At 39.2% G+C, this 23825-nt stretch overlaps 2 protein-coding genes across 10 annotated transcripts in view; one reads left to right on the top strand and one right to left on the bottom strand.

The window, feature by feature from the left end:
- MCPH1 (microcephalin 1) overlaps positions 1 to 23825 on the top strand; it is a 251127-nt gene that overhangs the window by 111918 nt on the left and 115384 nt on the right. For all 7 annotated transcript variants that reach the window (XM_027597818.2, XM_027597817.2, XM_027597820.2 and 4 more), the window contains one exon: positions 8049 to 8126. In XM_027597818.2, the coding sequence (XP_027453619.1) occupies positions 8049 to 8126 (78 nt within the window). The remainder of the gene's footprint in view (positions 1 to 8048; positions 8127 to 23825) is intronic.
- Positions 8214 to 23825, bottom strand: part of ANGPT2 (angiopoietin 2) — a 65301-nt gene continuing 49689 nt past the window's right edge. For all 3 annotated transcript variants that reach the window (XM_027597827.2, XM_027597824.2, XM_027597825.2), the window contains 4 exons: positions 18963 to 19064; positions 18229 to 18395; positions 13975 to 14105; positions 8214 to 11109 (listed from right to left, as the gene is read on the bottom strand). In XM_027597827.2, coding sequence (XP_027453628.1) covers positions 10949 to 11109; positions 13975 to 14105; positions 18229 to 18395; positions 18963 to 19064 — 561 coding nt within the window. In that variant the 3' untranslated portion in view covers positions 8214 to 10948. The remainder of the gene's footprint in view (positions 11110 to 13974; positions 14106 to 18228; positions 18396 to 18962; positions 19065 to 23825) is intronic.

Raw genomic sequence — 23825 nt, 5'->3', positions numbered from 1 at the left:
AAGGTTCTAGAGACCAGCCAGCCATATGTGGAGGGTGGGGTAGGGCTGCTTCCAGAGGATGGTAGTCACACAGAAGACATAAGGAGGGGGCCATCCTGGCATCCTGGCCATCCTAGGCTCTCTCAGCTTGTTAGGACAAGACTCCTTTGTGTCCTCTGTGGACACGGAGACTTGAATGATTTCAGTAAGTCGCTATGGTCACAGTGCTTGAAAATGAGTGAGTTTTGAATTTGAATTCAGCCTTTCCTCAATACATAGCATGTATTCTTTCTGGCATCTACTTCTAGAGATGGCCTAGAGAATGTTTTTATCTTCTGCCACCTTAAACGTGGGTATATTTATTCTGTGGCTGCGCACCACTTTATGTGTTTTTGAAAGGTTAACGGATAAGACCGTGAGTTTCAGTGTTAACCTTGCCACTCACTGGCCGTGTGACCAGTAAGGCAGTTAACTCTCTAAGCCTCAGTTTCCTTATTTGTAAAACGATTGAAAGATCATCTAAATAAAGTGCTCAGTAAGCACTCAATAAGTATCACTTACTGTTGACACTTGTGCCTAGCCGTGATTCCTATCATAACTTGGATGGACCTTGAAAACATTATGCTAAGAGAAAGAAAGCAGACACAAAAGGTTTCATATTGTCTGATTCCTCTCCTACAGTAAGTCCACAGAGACAGCCGGCTGATTAGCAGTTGCCAGGGGTGGAGTGGAGCAGGGCGAATGAAGGGTAGTTACTTGGCGGGTATGGGGTACACTCCCGGCATGATTAAGATGTTTTGAAACAAGAAAGAAGTGGTGGTGGCACACACGGTGAATATACCAAATGCCACTGAACTGGACACTTTAACATGGTTACTTGTGTATTACGAGAATTTCACCTCAATTTTTAAAAATCATCTATGGAAAATTGCCTCATTGAGAGAGGCATTACATCTACAGAATGGGTTTGTATTTTAAAATAACTTCATGGAATCATATAAAGCATTTCCTGATGTTCTGAGATGTGTTGGAAACACAGAGGAATGGCTTATTTTGTAACAAATACTATTGCCTTGAAACTTTGCCAGTCCAAGTCAATCTTTTCAGAAGACCAGACCTCCTCAGTTTTCTGGCTCCAAAGTGTTCAGGACATAAGCCCCCTATACTCTCTTCTTTAGTTATTAAAAACCATACCATCGATAGCCCCAACCTTTTTTTTTTTTTTCTTTTGGAGCTTAATATAAATCTTTTATTTAGCTAGAATAAGTTCTCTAACTGTTCTCTCCCCCACCCCAATTTTACCTATGAGTGATAGCATACAGTATTTGACTTTCTCTTTCTGGCTTATTTTACTTAGCATAATGCTTTCCAGATTAACCATGTCATTGCAAATGATAGCCCCAACTTTTTAATCCTGAAATGTAACCCATAAATAGCCTCATTGCCGCTACTATATCATTAGCTACATGGTCCTTTTGTCATTTATAATGACATGTAGTGTTTTCATGTGACAGAAAGGGTAATTAACTTGCCTCTTGTCACAGGGCCACAGCAAGATGGAGATTGGTTTAACCCAGTTGCCTGGATTCTGTGGTGTTAACCAGTATCCTATAGTGTGTAGTTGTGGAAAAAACACAAATATTATTCTCCCGGTAGGAAAAATCTAAACAATGTACATAGTAGCAAATTCTCTTAAGGTGGTGGTGTTTGAGCAAATTAACTACTCTTATAACCGAGACAAAGAATTTATAAAATCTGATGAGAAAAATATTTGTACTGTTTTCTTTTTAGCTTAAAATAGCAAAAAAATTAATTACTATTATTGTTCATCTTCTATAAGAAAGAAGAGATTTGCAGATGCTGAGTGTATGTTTTTATACCTCCATAAACTCTTACAACTAAGTTTTCTACCACGGTTGGTGGGGGCAAGGATGGGTAGGACAATCTCTTCTCAGTGATTAAAGTAGAGAATGAAGTATACTTTTGAACTATTTGATATTAACTAGATTCCCACAGGTTAAACCTGAGGCATAAGTTTCTGACTGTCAGATTTGATTTTAATCAGCAGATACATTGAACAACATGAAGTCTTTTGTACACAAAGAATATTGTTGTTTCCCACAAAGAAGGAAATTAAGGTGAATGTTAAGAGAAGTTAATTTGATTGGTTCTGGTTTAGAAAGTAACATTTACTGATCTTGAGCTATAGTACTTCTGATCACTCTGAATTTTCTAATTATTCTTTGGAGAAAAGGAAGTTGAAGCAATTAGTAAAAGCACCAGGACCACTAGCCAGCACTAGTACTAGATAACAATATAAACTTTTCAAATTTAAAATAAAACAAAACAAAGAAACACTGTGCTTTCCATAGGTACATTTCATTTATACCCAGAAACACTTTGGGTTTATGCTATCCTGTTTCGTTTTGGTTTTGTTTTTGTTTGTAATAAATCAAATTTGCCTCGCAAAGGAGTTTAAGCAATTGCAGGCCATCACTATTTCTCTTCTGTATTGTATTGGGAATCTTAGTGCAATAAGGGAACTAAAAAGAGTATGCACACAGATTGGGAAAGGAGTAAATAAAACTGTTTATTCACAGAAGACATGATTACACAGAAAACATCAACAAATCTCCAAAAACCCCCCACAACTAGTGAGTTCAGCAGGGTTACAGGGTACAGGGTCAATATACAAAATTCAGTTGTATTTCTATGTGCTAGCAATAAACAACTGGAATTCTGATTTTTTTAAATGCCGTTTATATTAGCATCCACAGAAATTAAAATATTTAAATCTTGACAAAATATTTACGGAAAGAAATCAAAGACTTAAATAAAAAGAGAGAGATACTATGTTCATGAATTGGGAAAATGGGTACTTTTTAAGCTGTCAGGCCTCCACACACATTTTTTTTCTTGAAGTATAGTTGACGTACAATGTTATATTAGTTTCAGGTGTACAACAAAGTGATTCAACATATGTATGCATTAGGAAGTGATCACCATGGTAAATCTAGCTACTCTCTGCCACTATACAAAGTTGTTACATATTAACTCTATTCCCTATGCTATATTGCCTCCAGTGTCTTATTTATTTTATAACTGGATATTTTTTTTAAGATTTTATTTATTTCTTTATTTGAGAGCGATAATGAGAGAGAGAGAGAGCGAGCATGAGAGGCGGGAGGGTCAGAGGGAGAAGCAGACTCCCTGCTGAGCAGGGAGCCCGATGTGGGACTTGATCCCGGGACTCCAGGATCCTGACCTGAGCCGAAGGCAGCCGCTTAACCAACTGAGCCACCCAGGCGCCCCTTATAACTGGATATTTGTACCCTTTACTCCCCTTCTCTTATTTTGCCCATCCACTTACTCTCTTCCCCTCTGGCAACTACGGGATTGATCTCTGTATCTAGCAGTCTGTTTCTGTTTTGTTTGTTTGTTTTGTTTTTTAGATTCCACATGTAAGTGAAATCAGATGGTATTTGTCTTTCTTTTTGGTTCTCCCCATTTTGATCTATAGATTCAACTTAGTTCCATTTACAGGCTCAGCAAGATTTTCTTGTAGATATCAACAAGCTGGTTCAAGTTGCAAAGCACTTTTGAAACAGAAGAGCAAAGTTAATTTGGATAATCGCACAATAGAGAAATCTAGGTGATAGTTAAATGAGAACTCCCTGTACTGTAAGTCTAAAATTATCCAAAGTAAAGTGTTTTTAAAAATCAACTATAATTTATGAGGCTTTATAATAAAAAATGGTACCTCCTGCCCTGTTGTTTCCCAGCCTGGATTTTTCACTCCTAAAATAGCCTTCTGATATTTTACCTACATATTTCTAAATAAAATGGTTTTCTTGCCATTTTTTAAAATTAACTTTGAGACATTGTCTGTAGAGTTCCTTCTGTGGAAGATCAAACTAAGACTGTATGGCTACCTTTCAGTCCCACCTCCTCTTCTGTTCCCCAGTCTACTCAATGTGGTTACAATTTTTGTTTAACATTTTATATATGCATATAAATACACATTCACATGTGCATACGCGCGGGCATGCGCGCGCGCACACACACACGCACACGCACACACACGCACACACACAGACAAATGAGTATGTGGACGCTGTTTGAACTGAGCCGTGTAATGTACTATGGTTGTCTCTGGTAATTTGTGTTTGTTGGTTTTCCTGAGCTAATCATTGACAATTATTTTGATTGCTTAGTTTTCTATGCAACTATCACCAACTGACTGCAAAAATTTCTAAAAGCATTGTAATTCTTCTCACAAATCTGTCTCTACATCAGATTACCTTCCAATCCCATTTAGTTTTTCTTAGAGGCACCACGCATGAGCCCATTTGTTCTCTTTCCCTTGAGACTGGTTGCCTCTAGGTCTGCAGAGCTGCTGCTAGCCAGGGACTTCCCATCACTGTGATGCCAGGAATTCCACTCTTGTTTGGTTTGGTCTATGTTTTCAAGCTAGAGGCTTTTATCAAATGGGTATAAAGTCATGTTCAGTAATGAGGCATTGAAAAGCTGACTGAAACTCTGCCTGTCTGAGTGGTGTATAGATAATTTGATGTGAATAGAGGCATTGGAGATCCAAGCTTTTTAGTAGTTGTATGTCTTTTTTCCCCTGGGCTGATCTGTGTCCCCAGGAAAGAATGGCTGGTGTCCCAGGGGAAGGGTTGGAGAGGTTTTCCCTAGCGCTTTCCACCATTGCTCTCAGAGCAGCCGGTTTGACTTTACTTTTGTCTTATTCCAGGGGTGGGTGGGCTACGGGGTAGTAAATATCTCTTTTTTTACCCTGTTCTATACCCCATCTTCAGACATATCTAGTACCACCAATTTCTTTGCCTTCAGAGTCTGTGAAGGGAATTGGATGCTTCCCAAAGATCTCTTTCTCTAGACACTTAAGTTTGAACTTTCTTTGCCCTTCTAAGTCATTTATCATTTACGCATCTGCTTTGCAACTTCCAAAATACCCTGTTTTATCTGCTGTAGACTCTTCTCGTTCTTTTAAATTCTATCCTTTTAGTTGAGTATTGGGGAGAAGGTGAACATAAAGATGTGTTCATCTTGCTATGTGTTAACCATTAAGTCAGCTTCACTGTCTTCCTTGTAAATGATGCTGTTATGGACTTGCTTTCAATACCAGTGCCATTTTCTGGCTTGGGTTCACTGTAGCTCCACTGACTCACATTGTTCAAATGAAATGATAGATGTGTGTGAAACAAGAGAAGACCATTTGTGTTTTGCCTAGTATGGAATTAACTGTGTGGTCACGCCTACATTGTGGTAATTTGTCTCGTCAGTAGCTGTTAATCTAATAATAAGTCAAGTGGTTCCTATTTAAATTCATCAACAGGGTTCAAGTTTTATGAACAACAGTTTTAAAATATCAAAAATATTATATCCATTCACAGTGGATGCTGAAATAACTCAGCCCTCATTTTAAGGTCTATAAACATGGGATTTGATCCTCTGTATTTATGCAACCCAATTGCATCTTAGTTATTTTTATTCTATCACATATATGATGGGAAATATGTTGGGTTAAACTTTTAGTTCACTCACAGCCTTAACTGTGATCTTGCAGAGTAGATTTTCCCAATATTGAACACTCTACTAAGCTAAAGATAACTTTGGCTAATGAAAGAACTAAAGTGAAAAGCTTGCACTATGTTTCTGATTTGATGATTTCATTACAATCAAATCAGTGTTTTCTGCTATCTCTGTTCAATATTAATTTCTGGGATGCCTACCTAAATTCAATTTATTAATTCACTTGCCAAAATTCTACTATAGATGCCTTATGGCTTTATTTTCATAACATTTAGAAAGGGTCAAACTCAGAGAACATAAATTTTCTCCAGGAGGTTCAGTTGACATTTTAATGTGGACTACATTTGAACTCAAATGCCACACGCATTTTTAAGACTGGTTCCTTGGATTCTCTCACTGGTACATTATGTTTCTCACTATCCTAATTCTTTCACATTGCCTCATGTCTTAAATGAACCTGATTTTGAAGCTTTTTACATTTTACTTCCTGGGCTAATCACAGATTTGTAGGGAACCACACAGATGTTGTTAGTGTGTCTCTATAAATGATATCATACATTGATAAAAGTAAGGCAAACACTATGTTACTTAATGTTTTAACCACCTCTAAATAGCCAGGTAGAAACATGATTTCACTGTACCATTTTTTTCATACCCTCTTTCATTGATCTCATGAAGATATCTATCTATCTATCTATCTATCTATCTATCTATCTATCTATCTATCTATCTATATTGGTTAGCGAGTAAAATCAGGGGAAAGCAAAAAAGAGACTTAACTGACAAAATGCTCATGTACACCCAGAGCTAAGTGAAGTTGGAATTAGGGTCTTTGAGAACACAACTCATCACTTCCTCTCTCTATAGTGAAGACACATTGCCCTGCATCATACTCCATTCCCATTCTGTCATCTGGGGCTCAGCACCCTCAGAGCTTTCTCATGTCTTTTCTGGATTGTTCTTCTGCCATGTACCCTGCAGATACAGTGATATAAACAGGGTATATTATTATACCTTACCATAGGAATCTAACCAACCCGATTTTCTTACCACTTCTTCCAAAGCACCCTTTAGCCACCGCCCCCCCCCAAAAAAGAACCCGCTTTAATCCTGCCTTGGCATGTGGCATTCTCTCCGTGCTGGAATGTCCCCTCCCCTCCTCACTCTTGTCTCTCTTTGCCTGATGAACTCTTACTCATCCTTTAAGACTCTGTTTCAAATGTCACCTCATCTGTGGACGCTTCCTTGATTCTCTTAGACGAGTTAGTTTGCTTCTTCTATAGGTTCCCACAGTACTGTTTTGAGAAATCACCATTTGTGGTTTGCCTTCATGGCTCCTGCCAGAGGGTGAACTCCTCTGGGATTGGGTTTGTGTTTTCAGGACCTAGCGTGGGTTCTTATTCACCGTCGGCTTTCAGTACGTTGTTCACAGACAAGCGGTTAGTGAGATGAAGAAAACAGTGTTGAGTGAATAAATGCCTGCATTTTAAAGTAAGATCCAGACCGGTGCTGAGAATTGTCATTCAGATTCTGTATCTTGTTATTGTCTTTATTACACCAGCATGTGCACTTTTTCTTAGAAATATTTAAGACCAAGCTCCCATAGATGGGTCTTAATCTTAGAAACTGCCAAACAGGAAAACTGCCTCCTTATCCCCAGTAATTCAGCAAAACAAACTTAAACTTTATGTCGCAACTCTAGAAAAGAGCGTGGATTCACTGAATGTAAGAAATGAAATTGCAGATGAAAAATAAATACGGGATATGTAATTCAGTTGATTATTTTTGTTATAAAATTCTATTGGTGCATGGAAATAGGAACAGATTTTCAGGGAGTTTGCTCATCAAGTAGAGATGACTATAGAATCTTGAAAATTGTTGAATTAAAAGCAAAAACATCATTTTGATCATTTAAAATATGTGAGTTCAAATACAATAATAAATAATAATACTGAAGGCTTGTTTATGAAACATTTTATCCTTCCAAAGCCTGGGAAGGATTTTCAAATTGTTTTAGGAGAACTTCTGAAAATATTAGTCCATGTTAGAAACAAAATCACATACCAGAAGGGCTGCTTTTTTAATTTAAGCTTATGATCTATCTTCTCCTAATAAATGTTTTTTTTTAAATTAATAAAATCCTGGAATATTTACTGAGGATTGTCTATAATGACTCTTTAAATTGGAAACTTGGAATTCTTAAAAAGGTATTTCAGATGTTTGTTATTGGGGTGGTGTTTAGTATTTGCCCTCACTAGAATAATAACCCAGATTGCTAGTCATTGGAAACGTTTTTTTTCTTAAAGAAAAGCATTTATTATTCATAAGATTGATGCAGCATGAAGATTCTGATGGTACTTTGGTGTGTAAGACACATCTGGTTCAGATCTGTGGAGTACATAGTCACTGTTGGGTTTTTTGTTTTGTTTTGGCTATATCTTCAAAGTGGTTTATTATCCACCGAGAGCCTAATGAATCTATAATAAATGTTCTGCTTATTGTGTCACTTGTAGGTACTGTGGTCTTTGGAACTGGGTCACTGGATTTCTGAGGAACCGTTTGAACTTTCTAACTACTTCCCTGCAGCTCCTGTAAGTCAGATGTTATTTTATTATGGTAAATACAATTCGGAATTCTCAGGAAATTATTATTTGCATAGATATGGACTCAGGTTTTGATTAAGTCAAGACCGATTATGCTCGCAGTTAAAAACACATTTTCATAGAACTTTTCATAATACTTTTTTATCCGTTTGTGAGAACAAATGTGGGAATGTGAGAATATTCTGCAAAAAATCGTATGGAATGAAATCTTAAAGAATTTTAATTATGAAAGTCCTCAGGATTGAGAAAAAGAAGAAATGAAAAAGGACTAGATTCTTGAGATGGTATGATGTCTTATTTACTGCTTTAAGAAATAAAGCTGTTACTGCTCTTAGAGATAGAACTGATAGGTATAAAAGTCATGGCCTGCTGGCAACATGATGTGGTCTTTATGTTCTGATGCTCTTCCCAAATGCAGCTTCAACTTTACTGCATTTTAAATTTTAAATATTTTGAATGCTTAATGGAAGTTCTAATTTTTTAAAAGATTAAGTAACAAATAGGTAATTTCAGGTTTAATTGGAAGCAGGATCATGTAGATGTTGGCTTTCATTTTCAAAAAAGTTACCTGGTTTGTGACACAGTTTATGCTTTTGGAAGATTAATACCTCAGAGAGAAGTGGCAATTTTTATCTATGACCAGGGCTGGTGTTATTTGCTGTTATTTGAAGTATGCGTAGGACGTTACCCTCTCATCACTCATTTATCTAGGTTGTTGGGTTGCTTTTATTTTCATTTTTAAGATTATCGTTTTGATTTTCCCTCCACTTTATAAATATTTTCTTAAGGAGAAAAAACATTCCTCTTGGCAAGACTCTGTTTGATGTACCACATAAGGAATTGAAGTGTAAAGACACAAATCCCCCCTACTCTCTGTCATAAGAGAGTATGCATAACTCTGTGTAACACAGTGCGGCGTGTCTTTGAAACGCATTTCACCTGCCGGCGTGGGCACACGGTATCAAGTATGCTGTTGCCAATTTTTCCCATCTTATCACTGGTCCACCTCAGTGTCTGCCGTGTGGTCATCGAGACATCACAGAAACTTAGGGTTTCTTTTGCAGTGGAGATATCTTCTTATTACCAGATAATGTTTTAACTTGGTACAAAGCTGTGCTCTGTTGAATTTATAAAGCCTACTTAAATGTAACAAGAGAGACTGTTCAAAAATGGGGAGGTTCTTTCCTCAATATATTTGTCGGGGAAGCACAGTGAAGTGGTAGAGAAAGTGGCGTGCCGGACTCTTCCAGAGTCCATAAACTGACTTGAAACACGCAACAAATATTAGTATTCTCAAACGAAGTTGGGGTGGAGGCATATAGAGGGAAAATAAATTACATAAGAAAAAACGGAATAAAGAAAAAACATAGTTGAAGAACCCCATAAGGTGAAGACAGACGTGAAGTAACTGCTGGTTTCAAATTTGGCCCTTAGCTTCCTAGCAGCAGCTGACTCCAAGGTAAATACATGAGAAATTGCTTCCAAATTATAAAGCATTACACGAGGTACATTAGTGTTAATTGTACTATGAAAACTTCAAATGGAGTTAAAACTCTAGGGGTTTAAAGTTTTTCAGCCCTGAGCTTAAATCCATGCTCTCAGAATTTTCTGTAAAGATTTGAATCTATTATAAACATCAGATTTTGGTTTTGCACTCCAAAATGCTTTTTTTTTTAAGTGTGCTGGTGGACATTAAAAAAAAAAAAAGACTTTAGGGGTGAATCTAGCTTTGTATGTGCTTTAAATAAAAGGTTTTTTCAACCACAAACTAAACTGTAGCCTACTTCTCTAAAGTATAACTTAATAGAAAAAAAAAAGACCTTTGTAATAGAATAGTGAGGAAAACATAGTAAAGTCTCTTTGTCATGGAATTAAATGTATAATTTTCTTCATCATTAAAAATCGAATCTTTCCTTGTCATGAGGCACAATCAGTTGTTTCCGAATCAAATCACAAAATCGTATTATCATGAAGGTTAAATGTTAATTATCTAATAATTTATATTTAATTACTAAAAATACCTTCATATTTAACAGCCAGGCAGAAAAAAAATAGTACAATCTTCATATAAACTGAAAGAACACACATTTCTATTAATTTCAGAGATCCTGGAAGTTTTCACCATTTAAACTTGAAATATATATTTGAGCATTAACTTAAAACTATGCTGTCAACACGTTCGTAAATATGCTGATTTCAAAATGAAAGTTTAAAGCACCTAAGAGGAGGAGCAAAAATGCGTTAACTATGTTTTTTCTTTCTCCAAGTATTAAACTGCAAATAAGCACTTCCCAGAAAAATCCCTGAATATATAATATATTTTTATGGCTTAGAGATTTTTTTCTTCCTTTCAGTTATGATAGTGGTGCTGAATTCAGGACATATGGATATTTACACAATCTATAAACAGGGCTTAGAAAAATGTAGCTCCAAGGTTATCTCTACTGTGTAGCCTAAGTGTTCTGTTTTCCAGTTATTTACGGATGAAGCCGGCACAACATTCTTGGTTGTGACAACAGAGTCTGTAAATTGTCAGTCTTAAATTTGCAGGCTTAGATTTATCTTCACATAGGCATTCTACCAGGTCACAATACCAGGGCTGTGCGTCGGTGCATGAGTGATGCAGGTTTGAGTGAGGAGGTTTTACGGGGCTCTAAGCTGGAGCTCGTGGATCCCTGTGGCACCTGAGCGCATGCTGCCTCTCTGAGGTGGACGAGGGCACAGTATGCAGCCTTGTCTTTTAAAGCTTCAGGATTAGGTCTCTGAAAATAAGAGTAGTCGGCCACCACTCCTCAGGTGTGTGCAGGCATCTAGAAATCTGCTGGTCGGATCATCATGGTTGTGGCCTTGAGCGAGTAGCCTGAGCCTTTCCAGTAGTACCACTTAATACCGTTGAACTTATTTGTGTTCTGCTTCTGTGGGTAGTACATTCCGTTCAAGTTGGAGGGACCACATGCATCAAACCACCAGCCTGTGAAAGTAAGACGCAGAAGGAATTAGGAACTAGGTAACCCCAACTCTGTCTCACCGTGGCATTAGAAACACTCAACTAACCCCCCCGTCAAATTCCGTGCATTTTAAGTAGACACATGCAAAGATTCAGGGGTATAGAATGTGCCCCACTGACAGATGAGAGTGATGGTTTTCCAGCTTTACCCAAGTTAAATCCTAGTTCCATATGGCAAATGTTTTTATGGGCTGTTGTACTCCATTTTCCTTGTGTGGAAAGACCAGCCACCCATAGACATGCATGGCACGTCTTCCCTGGTGCTGATTTAGTGATCACCAGAGTACAGTGGAAAGTGGGGATAAGTCAAAACACTGAAGAATGGTTGGATGACCCTCACTGGATTACTTTCTGGTTCCAGCAACTTAGTGGACCAGACGGATTCAGGCTTCCCTCCTTCTACCAAACATTTTTTTTTTTTAATGATTCCAAATTTTAAGAATTCAGGGGAGCTAGATGAAAAGGAAATCTTTAAGTCCTAGAGACAAAAAGGAAATTGAAAGTGATAGTGGTGTGCTCACTGAGGTGAGGGGAGCTGCCTGGCACAGCAGCAGGGGGAGGGGTGGGTCTACATCGACACCTGAATGGCCATGCTTGGGATTTTGATGCTTTTACCTAGAAACAAGAGTGTGCCAGAAGCCCTGGTTTTCAAGGAGAAGGAATGACCTAGATCTACATAACCTAAATAAATCTCAGACATTGTGTTGAGAGTACACATACAGTACGATGCCATTTACGTAAGATTTTAGAATATAGGAAAAAACAACTGTTCATGGTATCTGCGTACCTAGTACAATAAATAACTAATGTGAATGAACCTGAATTCATTGCTCGCCCCACAGGCAGGTATTGGCAGGACAGCTTTAGTTGTATCTGTGAAGTTTTATTTCTTTAAATAAAAAATATTTTGATGTAATGATTATATTATATTTACACATTGGACTGTGATGATCGATTATTTCATCCAGTTACAGCTCATGTCTTGAGTGGATTCAGATTAACGTCGATTTGATAAGACATTTGTGTGTGTTATTCAGAATCCTTGAAAGTATTCAGGAATGTTGCAGATTTATAGATCTGTCTGCCCTAGAGCCTGTTGGCTGACGTAACTATAGAATTTGCTGTCCCAGCAAAAACCTAGCTGATCATTAGCCTGGTTTGCCCGGGGCCCAGACAATGGGCTGGGGCCTGAAATCCTACTGCTTCACTTTCTCTCTTGGGCTGTGTGTTTCTCCCCAGTCTCTCCCACTTCTACTCCCAGCCCTAAATCTTGATTCGAGTAAATAAATATATTGTTTCCTTGGTTATTAATGCACTTCTCCTAGTCTCTTGAGTAGCTCATGACATACGGGTGGTCTAAAAACCACCGCCCTCTTGAGTGGACAGCTGGGTTCAGTGTGGGAATGGCAGATGGGAAAAAAGGATTCGGTACATTTGGTCCCCCCAACCCACCCTTTTTCCCCTTTTTGTTGGCTTCAAAAAGGTTGAGGGAGACAGTCAGCTTTTACACAATCAATATAATAGCTTTCTTTCATTGAAATAATTATTGAAATAAATATGGCTAATAGAGAAGACCTGTGTTGCCAGTATATATTATGTAGATACATATAAATATATTATCTAAAGAACCACAGGACCGATTTTTTTAATGGATTCTAATTCTTTCAGTATTATTTTAAAGACAGGAAAATTATTGAATTTCAAACTATTTTCATAAATAAATCCTTTCTCTTGACCGTAAATGATTCTTCACTGACGTGCAAACACATGAAAAGCTTAGGTCTTGTTTATGTAGTTACCTTATATTTGTCAAATAAATTGACCACAGCTCTTACCTTTTTCTTTCCTGGGTGAGTAAAGAATGAATTTTTGGCAATATAATTTCCAGTCTCTACAAATTAAACCCTGCCAACTTCCTGTTTGCCTTTACATTGTTTGTACTCTCAGCAGAATTTTTGTTGCTGGTTTAAGTCTTTCAATATTTTTGAGAACTCACTTGATAGCATTTGTCAAGCTTTTTTCTTGTCTTGGTCACAATTAAGTGGTTCTGGCCATTCGATTTTTAAACTTTTAGAAATTGGAAGAGTAAATTTTCTAGCAGTTGGTCCCTGTCATTGAACTTTTAAATGTTGCTGGATACTAATCTGGCCATTTTAAGTGACTGTTAAAATAGTCTCTTGTTTCTGGGTGTGGTTTCAATTTTTTTTTTTTTTTTTTAGAGCAGTCTGATATGAAAGGTAGGGAGCAAGAAGCGCATGAGCATAAACACCATGATTTAAAGTGGACAACTGTTCTTTTTAATTTGGTGCACTAAAAAGAAAAAAAAGCAGGTTGGCTAATTAGTTTCTTTGTATTTGCTGTATATTAATGAAATCTTTAAAGAAAGATACCTGGAAATTCCATGTTTGCACAATGAATTATTAATTAGAAACTCTTCTATGCTAATGTATCTATGTCTCTGTTTTGGTTGCCGTTTTGAATTTTTAACCTTCTTAATAAAGCAAAATGAAATTAAAGCGTGGCTCTGACATCTGCTACTCAGCAAGCACCAGCTCAGGAAAGCTTGCTGGATATCAGGTGTCCCCTCTCTGTGCCAGAGTGACGTCCTGAAGAGACACAGTTGGCCTGCTGACAATTCCAGCTCCGTATCACAATCTTAAGACTCAACAGCCTGAAAAGGTGAAAAACAAATCTCCCTACATCTAGTAAGTCTATTTATGAAATGTGGACATTGTCACCAATCACAAGTTCAAGTCCAAATAGCCAGGCTTTCACTCTATGAAATTCTTCCTTGCCAAAACAAATAGGAAGAGAGAAAAGTCATCCCACCTCCTGTGAGCATTTGTGAACATTTGCAAATACATTTGTCGTTGTCTGCATCCTTTGTGCTAAAATCATTTCCTGGTTGGCTTATGCTGCTTATTTTGCCGGCCGTCCCTGTAAGTCCTTTAAGGTGAATCCTGCAAGCATGCAAAGAAGAAAAAAAAAAAAGAAAAGAATATAACATAATTGGCTTGGGCTGTTGATTTACCGTAGTGGAAAATTTTTTATAATGAAGAATTCCATTCTGCAGAAATGCATTCTGTACTGGTTAGTGTACTAATATGTACTCTGGACAAAATATTTTTGCACTGGTATAAACAGGAACCAACTTATCATCAAATCCTTAGGCAATGAGGAATGTTTTCATGAAACCTTCAGCTCGTATCACTTGCACAAGCATCAGCAGGGGCTTCAGGGCCCACTGCTTTCAGATAAACAGGAGGGGTGGAAATACAACGTGAAACGGTCCTCTTTCCAGGTCTCCAGGCATCATCCATACAGGAATGAGAGTCTTGAGATAACCAGACAACTTCAAGCATCATGATTTTCAGTGGGGTGGTAGGGATGGGCAGGCTAGTAGGCAAGGAAAGGATCATTGAATTTGGAATAGAAACCTACAGAACTATATAGAAAATACATTCTTGTGGCTGCCTTGCCTCATTTCTGTAGAGTATTGTAATAAACTCGCTAGACATTGAGAAATGAATAAGTGTGATACTAAGTTCGACACTAGATAATAGCCCATACTTTTAGAAGATTGCAAAAATCTGGCTTGCATCAGTGATCTGTGTGCCAAGGAGGAGAGAGAAGGGACAGAGACAGTATGGTAACACTGCTTCAAGAGAGCCCATGGGCAGATTGGCACAGTACAGCTCAGAGCCGGGCTTCATATGCTGGTGGGTGCCTCTGCGGGATGTGGACTTACTGTGTGGGGACATGGGGTATGGCAGTGTGGGAGCCCGGATCATTGAGTCTTCGTGACCCGGGGATCCTACAGAACGAAACCCTGTGATGTCCCAGGGAGAATTGTACTCTGAGTCCCCAAAATGATGCTCATCTTTCATTAAACCACTACCTTGAAAGGAATATGATTTCCAAGAATTCATGTTGGAACAGAGGGTAGAGAAGAGAGGAAAGGTTCCCCAGGGACTGTCTCTAACCAGACCGTGCCAGGCACTTTCACGGGTGTATGCGTGGAATGCACGTACCAGCCCTGAGAGTCAGGCGTTTCTTCTGTTTTTACGTATAAAAATGTTGAGGTTCCGAGATAGGAGTGTGGTAGAGCTAGAATTTGCACCAGATGCATCTAACTCCTCTGTTATGGTTCTACCCTGGGGGACCTTTACCAGAGATGTTTGCTTACCGAGGAGGGGTTATGCAAAGATGGGGGTATGGAGCATGCCAAATGGAGTTCCATAAAGTGTTGGTTCTTTTTTTTTTTCAAAGATTTTATTTATTTATTCGACAGAGAGAGACACAGCGAGAGAGGGGACACAACACAAGCAGGGGGAGTGGGAGAGGGAGAAGCAGGCTTCCCGCGGAGCAGGGAGCCCGATGCGGGGCTCAATCCCAGGACCCTGAGATCATGACCTGAGCTGAAGGCAGACACTTAAAAGACTGAGCCACCCAGGCGCCCCCATAAAGTGTTGGTTCTAAGTTGCTTTTGTGTTAATGACTTAGATTTAAAATCGTTTTTAGTACTCTAGCTCTAGAAACCATCATAAGGCACTGGCTGAATTTCTGAATTTCAGTGTTATCCTCACGTTTCAAAAATGACCCTGGTCCCTGGCGTAGCCTCTAATTAACCTGCTGCAAAGCATTTATGTAAGTTCTACTCATCCCTGGGATTTTGAAACACTTTAATTTTTTTCCAGGCCCTTCTCATGAATCACAGATAGGGTTGGGATAAACCGCTTTGCTTGTCATTACTCCTTTCTGGCCTCTTCCCCCCTTACAACAACGTCAGTTCTCGTGGGACTCATGAAACGTCCCCAAAGTGAAGCAGAATCTGGGAGAACGCGACCTTTTATTTGTCCTTATGAGAAAGGTTGTATCATTTTTAGATCCTTCTCTTATAGGGACCCCTGGTTTATAGTTGGTTTCTTTTAAATTTGGTTAATAAGAATAACCACATTTCTTGAAATTGCTTTATATTGCTATCAGTTTGAGTTTATAGAACAGTGGAATGTAAGAAGCAAGGTCAGCATTGAATAATGAAATCTGCATGTTTGAATAGAGCTGCCAGAATGTTTGCAAAGAGTGACCAGTCGTCAAGGTTTAACATACAAGTAGTTTTTAGTTTTAGCAAAAAACAAAAACAAAAACAAAAAAAAACTGTTGATGCATTTGTCCTTTCCTCGTGACATTTATTTTTCAGTTTTCCAGCATTTGGAGGACACTTCTTTGGAAAAAACCCAAGTCCGTGGCTGCAGACAGTGGTATTCTGAGACACCTGTGTTATTTACTCAGCCATGTCACAGTCCCTTATCACGCCACTGTGTTTTACTGGGACAGTCATGGTTTCGATGCAGTATCTGCCGTATCCCGCCACATAGATTAAACCGAGCTTTAAATGAATGTGTGCTCTTTTAAATGGCGTCTGCCAAAACTGATCGCATTTCTAAAGGAAGTATCTGTTAAGAACCATCTCAATTTAAAATATTTTTATAATGTCAGCATACAAGGGTAATGACCCATTTTGTAAAATCTCCTTATATAAAGTCTAATCCTTAATTTTTGTGTTTCTTTCTTTTTTTTTAATTTTTTTTTTTCAATTCCTCTGTTGTAAATTCCTAACTGTTGCCAGTTGAAAAAATATTTAGCTTGGAGGTAAAACAATGACCAACCACTCGTGTCTAAAAATTCACTGAAGTTTTGATCTCTTTGGAGTCAACTTGGGGCTGCAGCGAGGCCCAAACACCTATCTTTTCATTCATCTGCGTCACTCCCTCTCCAAGGAGCCCTGCTCTCTCCGTAATGAGAATCGGTGGGCTCTGTTTCACTGACTGTGTAAAAGTCATGTCAGTGCTCGTGGTACGTGACCATCTTCAAAATTTTGACCCCAACCCCGCCCCCGTTTCTAAAGCAGGACCTACTGGACGTTATATGGTTCTCAGGTAGTTCAGGCAAGCTGTTCACCTTGTGTTTCTGTGCTGTTCATTCACTGTGGCCCCTAGGGAGCCAGCTCAAGGACGTTGCAATCACGTTTATTTTCCAGGCTGTTCAGATTTTGGATTTTCTGTCGAGCAGAGGGTCTGAGTTGGGCGTTAATGAGATTTAGGTGGGACTATAGGCCACATATGACTGTTTCCTGGGATGTTCCTACTGAACTTGGTTGGTTTCTGACCCCAGTGCAGGTATTTTCATGATGTGTGTGCCTGTGTTCTTGAGACTCCGTCAGGGCTGTGTTGGTGACCGAATCTGAGGCCCATTCCTGTGGTGCCACCCTCCGGCCCTGCACGTGGGTTTCTGGGCACCTCCTTCCACGAGGCCATGTGCAGGTACGTGCTTTTTTGTGCCATACACAATTGCTTGTCAGGCACCGGTCTTTCAGTGCCTCCGCTGCTCTCCGCCTCTACTCTCTTTCCGGCTTTAGAGCCAGAAACTAAATTCTGAGTCAGGGATGCCCATGCTTGTCTTGGAACATTCAACGCGAGTGCCGCCAAATGCGTGGGGAAGGCAAATACTGAGGGAGGGCTGTGAATCGGCTGTTGTTTCTACGTCAGAGAGTAAAGGACTTGCATGACTCACCCTCCCACCTAACTCTGCCACTTTTACACTTGGTAACTCTTCCTGACTTCGGGATGGAACATAACAATCAAGTGTGCTTGAAGTGCAGAAAGATATATTTAACTGTTAAAACCTTTTGGAAGGAAAACCACATAGTCATAGGTAGACCTCTGTTATGATATTGGCATGACATTTTCTAATACGGACACAGCATTCACACATTTTATAAATACTTGTTTAATACCTGTTATCTGCGAGGCAGGGTTCATCTATGCTTTGAGGATACACAGCAGAGACAACAAACAAAATGCTGTCCTCGTGAAGTTTTCCTTGTATCATTAAAACCAAAGTTAGAATTTTAAAACTAGACCAACTTCCTGAAAGACAGCATAGAACTGTAAGAAACGAGATGTTTTTCCATTTAGGGTATCTTCCAAGTACTTCAGATTCTGGTTCATGCAGTGGGGCTCTCACTTTGTGGAATGCTCACCCAGCAAATCTGTTAATATTTTTCAGTTACATACAACTCACCTGTAATTAAGTTCTTCACCGGAGAGATAGAAATGTTCATACAGTGAGTACGCCTCATTCCCTTCCCAGTCTTTAAGGTGTATTTTAAGCACATAGGGCCGTTGATTGGTCACTTGGGAAACAAACTCATTTCCCAGCCAGTGTTCACCGGAAGGGTTCCCAAATCCCTGCAATCCAAGTGGTAAAACTCAGTCACCTCATTTATTTGTTTTTTCTTCATGTATTTGAAATCAATAGTCTATCCATTTAACATGGGATAACTGCCAGATATTCAGCAGGAATTCTTTCCTGCCCTCTGAAAATTTGGGGTCTTCCATATAAGAAACATTTTTTTAAAGGTCAGTTTTAAGAAACCAAGCTTCTACTGAAAGAAAATTAGGACTAGAGTAATTAGAACTACTTTGGGGAATCACCAATAGAAACATGAGTGTAAACAGCTCGGTTTATTGACATGGGAAGTTCTGTGAAACTGTTGGCTTACCAAAAAACGCTGAGCCTGCCATTAAAAATAAGCCTCACACTTGCATGCCTTTGTTTTGATATATAGTTTACTTTACATTGACAGGGTCATTCGTTAGTGGGGAGACTGAGACACCAGTTAAGAGGAACGCTTTGATAACAACAGTTGTCAACAGTCATTGGTTAGTTTTGGATTTGTGGGGAAGGTTCTGCAGATTTTGAAAGTTAGTTTTCACAAGAAAATTATTTTCAGATGGCTTAAAGACTATTCATACCGCTTTATATTCTTTCCAAGTCTTCTGAAAATCAATACTGCCATCTTCACGCCGCTGAATGACCGTCCACCCACCTCCAGAGGTTTCCATGTCGCAGTATGCCTGCCAATGGGAAGCGCACAATTACTGCGTGGGAAACACCAATGAGTCAGGGCTGTGTCCAAACTCACAGAAACAAGACCGATGTGGATACCTACAATATGACTTGTGCTGATGGGGTTCCCCAGGGTAAATCTTTGTGGTCTTCCAAGAAGCAGATGGTTTTAAATGAATTGAAAACCATGAATTTAAAATGATGATGAAAAATAAACAGTAATATAACACGATTTTAATGTCGATGAGAATAGGACTTTCTTGTCATCATCTGTTCTGGGCTAAAGACCCACCCCAATTGCTGACCCAGAGATCGCTGTTTCTTAGAGATTTATTGTGATTGGGACATCTTGGTGGTTTGGCCCCAAACCTCATCTCCGACCTGTAGAAATCTACAAGCTGGTGTTCACAACTCCAGAAACCTTTATGGTAGTTGTCCGTCCTTACTAACTCCTCAGAGAGTTGTGTAGAAGGAGTACTTTTGCACTGTAGGGTTTCCAAGACCCCTGTTATGTTATGCTGTGGGGTTAGAAGGCTTCTTCCATGTGGGATAAAAGTCTGATTTCTAGGTTCATCCCTCGGTATGAGAGATCTGAGGCCCCTGGGTACCCAGAATGATGTATGTGACCTGAGAGTAGCCTGGCAGCTCTGCCCCACAGATCAAGCGTTCAAGCTTCTTTGCACTTTGCTCACTGCCTGTGGTATTTCTCCTCCTAGCTCTTTTTATTTTTGCTTTTAAACTGGCTTGGTGGGTTTAAACTTTGTCCAGAACACAGAATTCCTTCTTGGGCCAGGAGCATGCAATGCTCACTTTCCACTCAGCAGGAGTTTTATTATGAAATTAAAAACCCCTGCAAATAAGATTACATAAATAGTTTTAAATAATGAGATTATAGTAGAACGAGAAATTTTCCCAGAAATTCTGTTAAGATAAAATTTCCTACAACATACGAGGTAATAAATATGAATGTTATCACTCAAAACCAATTAGAAATAGTCTTCCTTTGCTGTTTTCCTCAGTCTTTTTGGGAAATAATGGAGATAATTTTGGCAGAGTCAGTTTAAATGTGAACTATTCTGCAATTGTGAGTTAAAATCCTAAAGAATGGGGGATAAAAGAGAACCAAGAGCACACCCAGACCCAGTCTGTGTCAGTGCCTTGTCTGATGTCTCATTGCTAATGAGACAGAGAGCTGCCCTGCGAACCCAGCCCCCTGTTCTCCAGCAGATTTCCCTCCACCGCTCTTCCCACCTCTCTCCACAAAGGTCCCTTCGCCCATATTGTTTTCCCTGATGATCCTTACGTTTGGGAACATATGTTCCATTACAGAAGATTGCATTTATTAAGAGTAAGATGATTTCCCCATTTTAAATTAACCAGACAAATAAAATTGACCTGCTTAAGGTGACCCCTTATTATCTCCCTGTATTGATATTATTCTTCTCATTAATTATCTTGTTATCATTGGTATGCACCACTCTGTTCCAAGTACTGCACTGGGTACTTGGCATTTATTATATGCAATCTTGAAGCAACTCTGTGATACTGTAATTCTGCATTTGTGAAAGGAGGAAGGATTTAGTGAAAATATTTAGTAAAGTTAGATTAATTTGACTAGAGTCATTTAATTATTAAGTGGAATATAGGACTTGAATAAGGTCTCTTAAATTCCTCATTCTGTACCTTCTTTTCTACCATAGTAGGCTGCCAAAAACAGAGAAACTTGACCCTTTTGTTAATAGGCCAGTCCCTCAGTGCAGCTCCAAGTTGAAATCAGTTCATGAATAATACTGCCTCTAATTTGCCTGTGGTCCACCCAATGGTCAATACTGCTCACTTCTCTCAATATGTCTTCTAAAAAAAAAAAAAATAGTTTAGTAAACTAGCTGAACAAGCTAGTTTAAGGAGTTTTGTGTGTACAGACCAGTTATTTCCTCTGTATCCTAAATGGCATGCTGGTGGGTGGAAAGACCGGATATGGTTTCTAGCGAGCCTATCCTTGTTCCAAGAATATTTGATTCTTTGCTGTCAAGATCACCGTTATAAAGTCATGGATACTTAAATCACAGAAGAAGTTTGTCTTCGTGCGAAAATCAGAGTCCAAACTAGCTGAGAGTCACCGCCCAAGTGGAAATGGGTTGAGCCGTACCATTGTCTAACTCCACCAGGGACAACGATGAGACGATTAGAACATTTCCTTAATATCTCTTTGTTCCGATAAAAAGAAAAAAGGAACAAAGAGTTCATAGAATCTAAAGTATCATGGTTAACTGAGTCGTGAAACTTTCAGAGGAAGATAGTGTTCAAAGAGAGTTGTCCATGTAGCCAGAGGGCACTGAGTGAAAATGATGAAATGGATTATCTCAGCATCAGGAAAGCGGACTTCCGCAGAGAATGCCCAAGACCTCAGCGCTCCAGCTACCACAGACCTGAGGGCGGTTAGTGCTTTTGTTAGCCCACTGTTGCGTGGTTCAGGGACCTGGTATCTTGCTCTGAAACTTGAAGACTTTCAGTGTATAATGCCTGATTTAAATGTCATGCTTCGGTTCTGAGGCCATGGTGAATGACTGATGAAATAGTAATCACACAGATAAATACTAGGAGACAGGTACCCTGTGAAATTTGGAGAAGGAAATTATTATGTCTCTGGCCAGCAAAAACAAACTCAAATGCCTTTGATGCAGTTTTTATCTTTTGCAGAAACCTAATGAATTTCTCAAAAATAAGGGTAAAATATGTAGGCCCTTTTGGGCAAAAGGTCGGCCCAAAGATCTGTTGAACATTCTTTTCCTGAATTAGATGAAACAGGGCAAAAATGGCTGCCCTTTCATGCGGAGAAGTTGTCTCATAGTCTTTGGGGGCAGTCAAAATGGTAAACAATTCCCATTTCTCAAGTAGATGGTTAAGTCCTGAGTTCTGTCCTCAGTGCTGTATATCCATGGTCACCTTGGACTCGCTCCCTAAGACCAGGGTCACTTCATCGCATTACAGACTAGGAAACTGAGGCCTCACACAGGGTAAATGATGTGCTCAGAGTCACAAATACGCAGGGCCAGAATTCAAACGCGAGGCTCTCAGACTTTTTCTCCCTCGATCAGATTGTGAATTATGGGATCTTAAGTCTGGAAGGGAATCTAGAATCTGGACTTAATCTGGACCATTTATTTTAGAGATTGAGAAACTTGAGGTTTGGTAAGATTGTTGTTTCCTGCTGTGTCGATGAGTTATTTTTACTGCAAATGTTTAAAAGAAATATAAATCCTAATGTTTCCAACCATGACCTGAGGCTCGCGTTGTCCCACAGTATTATATATTTTCATCTTGTTGTTTCAGTGAGGCCATTGGGCTGACATAGTGCTCTGGGGTGGGAGCATTGCACTGAGTCAGGAAAACATTTATAGAGCAGTTGGTTGGTGCTGTGTAATCGGCGGTTGCCCTCTGGATTTGCAAAACATTCACGTTGCACCGATATCCTCTGTCCTCCTCCGGCTACCACCCCTGTCCCCATTGCTCTAGGCCAAGAAAAGACGAACATCTGGTGACAGACAGTAGTATACAGAGCGTTGTTATGAAAACCAGACTGCAAAGGGGATTGAGAGCCTTCCTACAGGATTTGTTCATTACTTTCTCATCTGCAGCAGACTATTTATGTTTTGTTTTGTTTTTTTCGTCCCGCTAATGCACTGCTTCTAGAGCACTGGGTACATTAACTGATTTCCAAGGTTGATTTAAAGCAGCATGAATGAACTAGAAAGATTTTCTTTGGAAAATATTATCTTCAATAGCACAATATTTATCTTTTAAATTCATAATCAGAGTATATGTTACTGTTTTCTATGTCCTTAAAACCCTTAATGCTTAGATTTTTGAAAGTTTTTTCTCTTATTAGCATTTTAAATACTGAGGATAATACTGAGTTCAAAGAGATAATGGTTCCAGGAACCTCTAAAATTTCCATTTTTTACAGTATTGATGGCCTTTTCTATAAGTGTTTACATTGGTTCAACTTATAGCAGTTACAATGAAATGCAGACATTTTTATAAGCATATAATATATGCAGTCATCTGTTAATTATGTAACACTTCACACGGAATCTCCTGTAATATTTTACCTTATCAGACCTCTCTGAGAAGCCACATTGTAATATTCCCTGGGGCAGTGTTTTTTCTTTTTTTTCCCCTTCATCTAAAGCTCAGTGTCTCCCAGAGCAACATCAGGAGCCATGCTCACTGAGTAATCCAGAATGACTAAGAATAACTGAGTTAAGCTATGTATTAACTCTTCCTGATGGTAAGTTCTGGTTGTTGGTTCAGTTTCCACAAAGTAATTGAGCTTATGCCTTGAAATAAACTCCAAATACTTGAGAAGAAAATGACCACACTCTTTGATGGTGTGTTTTAAGTCTTCCAGCCTACATTAGATGGGGTAGGAATAGCCAAACCCCAGTGATCCTCATAGTGTGGCCTGCAGACTCCTGGGGGTCCCCGAGACCCTTGCTGCAAGTCCACAAGGCTGACACTGTTTCCATAATGACACTGAGACGTTCTTGGCATTTGACACTGTGACAGCGTTTGCACTGATGGGGCAGAGTCGCGGGGGGGGGGGGGGGGTTGGGCGGAGACTGCCAGCACCCAAGAATGAATGAAGGGAATAGCCCACCCTATATTTGAGTCACTCTATGCTCTCGGCAACCCTCGCAACTGGGGAAAAAATAAGTCGATTTCACTTTGGGATATCTTTGACAAAGCAGTAAAAAGCACTAATTTTA

The sequence above is a fragment of the Zalophus californianus genome, chromosome 2 (assembly GCF_009762305.2).
Source record: "Zalophus californianus isolate mZalCal1 chromosome 2, mZalCal1.pri.v2, whole genome shotgun sequence".
NCBI lineage: Eukaryota > Metazoa > Chordata > Mammalia > Carnivora > Otariidae > Zalophus > Zalophus californianus.
This window is presented reverse-complemented; position numbering and strand designations above follow the sequence as displayed.